The 1,707-nt window shown below is 36.4% G+C and overlaps 1 protein-coding gene across 1 annotated transcript in view; it reads right to left on the bottom strand.

Annotated features, from left to right (window-relative positions):
- The window catches only part of LOC106962471 (tubulin alpha chain-like), a 9,626-nt gene extending 9,060 nt beyond the window's left edge, over positions 1-566 (bottom strand). The window contains exons 1-2 of the mRNA XM_015056906.1: positions 549-566; positions 207-426 (exon numbers count right to left, since the gene is read on the bottom strand). Of these exons, the coding sequence (XP_014912392.1) occupies positions 207-426; positions 549-551 (223 nt within the window). The 5' untranslated portion in view covers positions 552-566. The remainder of the gene's footprint in view (positions 1-206; positions 427-548) is intronic.
- Positions 567-1,707: the final 1,141 nt, after the last annotated feature.

The following is a 1,707-nucleotide window of genomic DNA, read 5'->3' as shown; positions in this document are numbered from 1 at the left end:
TATATTGCCACGTATACTTAACATTAAAATACTCTAGCATCACACTAAATGATGGCACAAGAAAACTTACAACATATAAAGCAGGTAATTACTCATTTGTACATATTTAAACTGTACTAATAAATTGTAGAAAAATACAAAACACTCTCAAATTCTCAAATGCCCATGTATAGGTTTAAAATATTTAAAAGATATCTGTCACTTACCAATGACGGTGGGCTCAAGGTCGACAAAGATGGCCCTGGGAACGTGTTTCCCTGCCCCTGTCTCACTAAAGAAGGTATTGAAGGAATCATCCCCTCCAGTGGTTTTGTCATTTGGTATTTGTCCATCTGGCTGGATCCCATGTTCCAGACAGTACAGCTCCCAGCAAGCATTACCAATCTGAACCCCAGCTTGGCCCACATGAATGGAGATGCATTCACGCTGCAAACACAACACTAAATGTAACTTTACTTAGGCATGCTGCTTTCTATAGAGTTAGACATAATAATAAAAAAAATCAACCTAAATCTAAAAAAGAAACTTTGTACGTCCTCACATCTTACCATATTTTCTGTCTCTCGTCTGACGTTCAGGTATCAGAAAGAGGATAGTGTTGGAAACGCCTATAGTACGCTGCTTTTATATACAGCACGTACAGCTATAATATACTGTGATTCAACCTGAGATGAAATTAGAGAACTTTACTTGTGAAACCAGGATAAGATCGCCCATTTTGCAAACACACACACAATGCTAAAGGAGGTCACCACCCTGCTCATTATGTGTGGTGTTTTGTTCCCGTGTGTGTGCACCTCAAATTTCAGAAGGCAGAAGCAAAACCACAGATTCAGAGGTTGGGAAGATAAATCTTGAAAACAAAAAGTCTTTTGGCTCTGAAGTTATGTTTTTGTGTTGTATTATATTGAATCAAACAGAATGGAGAAAAGGTCTTTGTCAAAGAGCAGCAATATAGGCCCTCAAGATTATTGTTTTTAATGTTTTAATTTTTCAATAAGAGCAAGATGAATAATGTGAACCTAAGCATTTGATCAACAGGATGACTAACATTTAAGATAAGGATCCTAAATCTTTATTATAGTTTAAAGTGAAGCCCCAGAACACCTAAACTTTTACTTTGATTAATTTCAATTCCTTATGTCATGTGTTTCTTATTCGGCTAGCAGCCAAAATCTAAACTTAGTAAACTGCCATGGTCTTGTCAGGTTTTCTTCCAGGTTTTTAAAACAAGTCAAACTACTTCCAAGATCAGGATGCATCCACATTACTGTTACTTTAAAGTTGACTCAGCAAGAGCCTGTGTGTCTGATAAGTCAATGAAAGTGTCTCTGGTTAATAGAAAGCTCAAGCCCCTGTGAATGAGCACTGAAAAAAAAATAGCTGAATGTTTTGAAGTCTTTTGGTGATAAAGATAAGGGGGCAAAGGTTAAAGTGATGCTTCATTGTCAGGCAACTTTTTTTCTCCTTCTGATGTGAACTGACACATGTATTAAAGCATGAAGTTGCAAAGAAATCTGTATGTACTCTGAATGTGCAAAGTTATGTCATTTGAATGTCATTAAGGTGTACATTTTAGCAGAACACCCTAATTAAAATCCTATGAAACAGTAAAAAAAAAAAAAAAAAAAAAAAAAAAAAACCACACCCTATTTAACCGTTTTACAAATTTTTCACCCCCCTCACCCCCCCAAGGGGTGTTAGCCC

Source organism: Poecilia latipinna, unplaced genomic scaffold (assembly GCF_001443285.1).
Source record: "Poecilia latipinna isolate Pla-1442-1.1 unplaced genomic scaffold, P_latipinna-1.0 Scaffold1416, whole genome shotgun sequence".
Taxonomy (NCBI): Eukaryota; Metazoa; Chordata; class Actinopteri; order Cyprinodontiformes; family Poeciliidae; genus Poecilia; species Poecilia latipinna.
The sequence above is the reverse complement of the archived record's forward strand: the minus strand, read 5'-3'. Positions and strand labels throughout refer to the sequence as shown.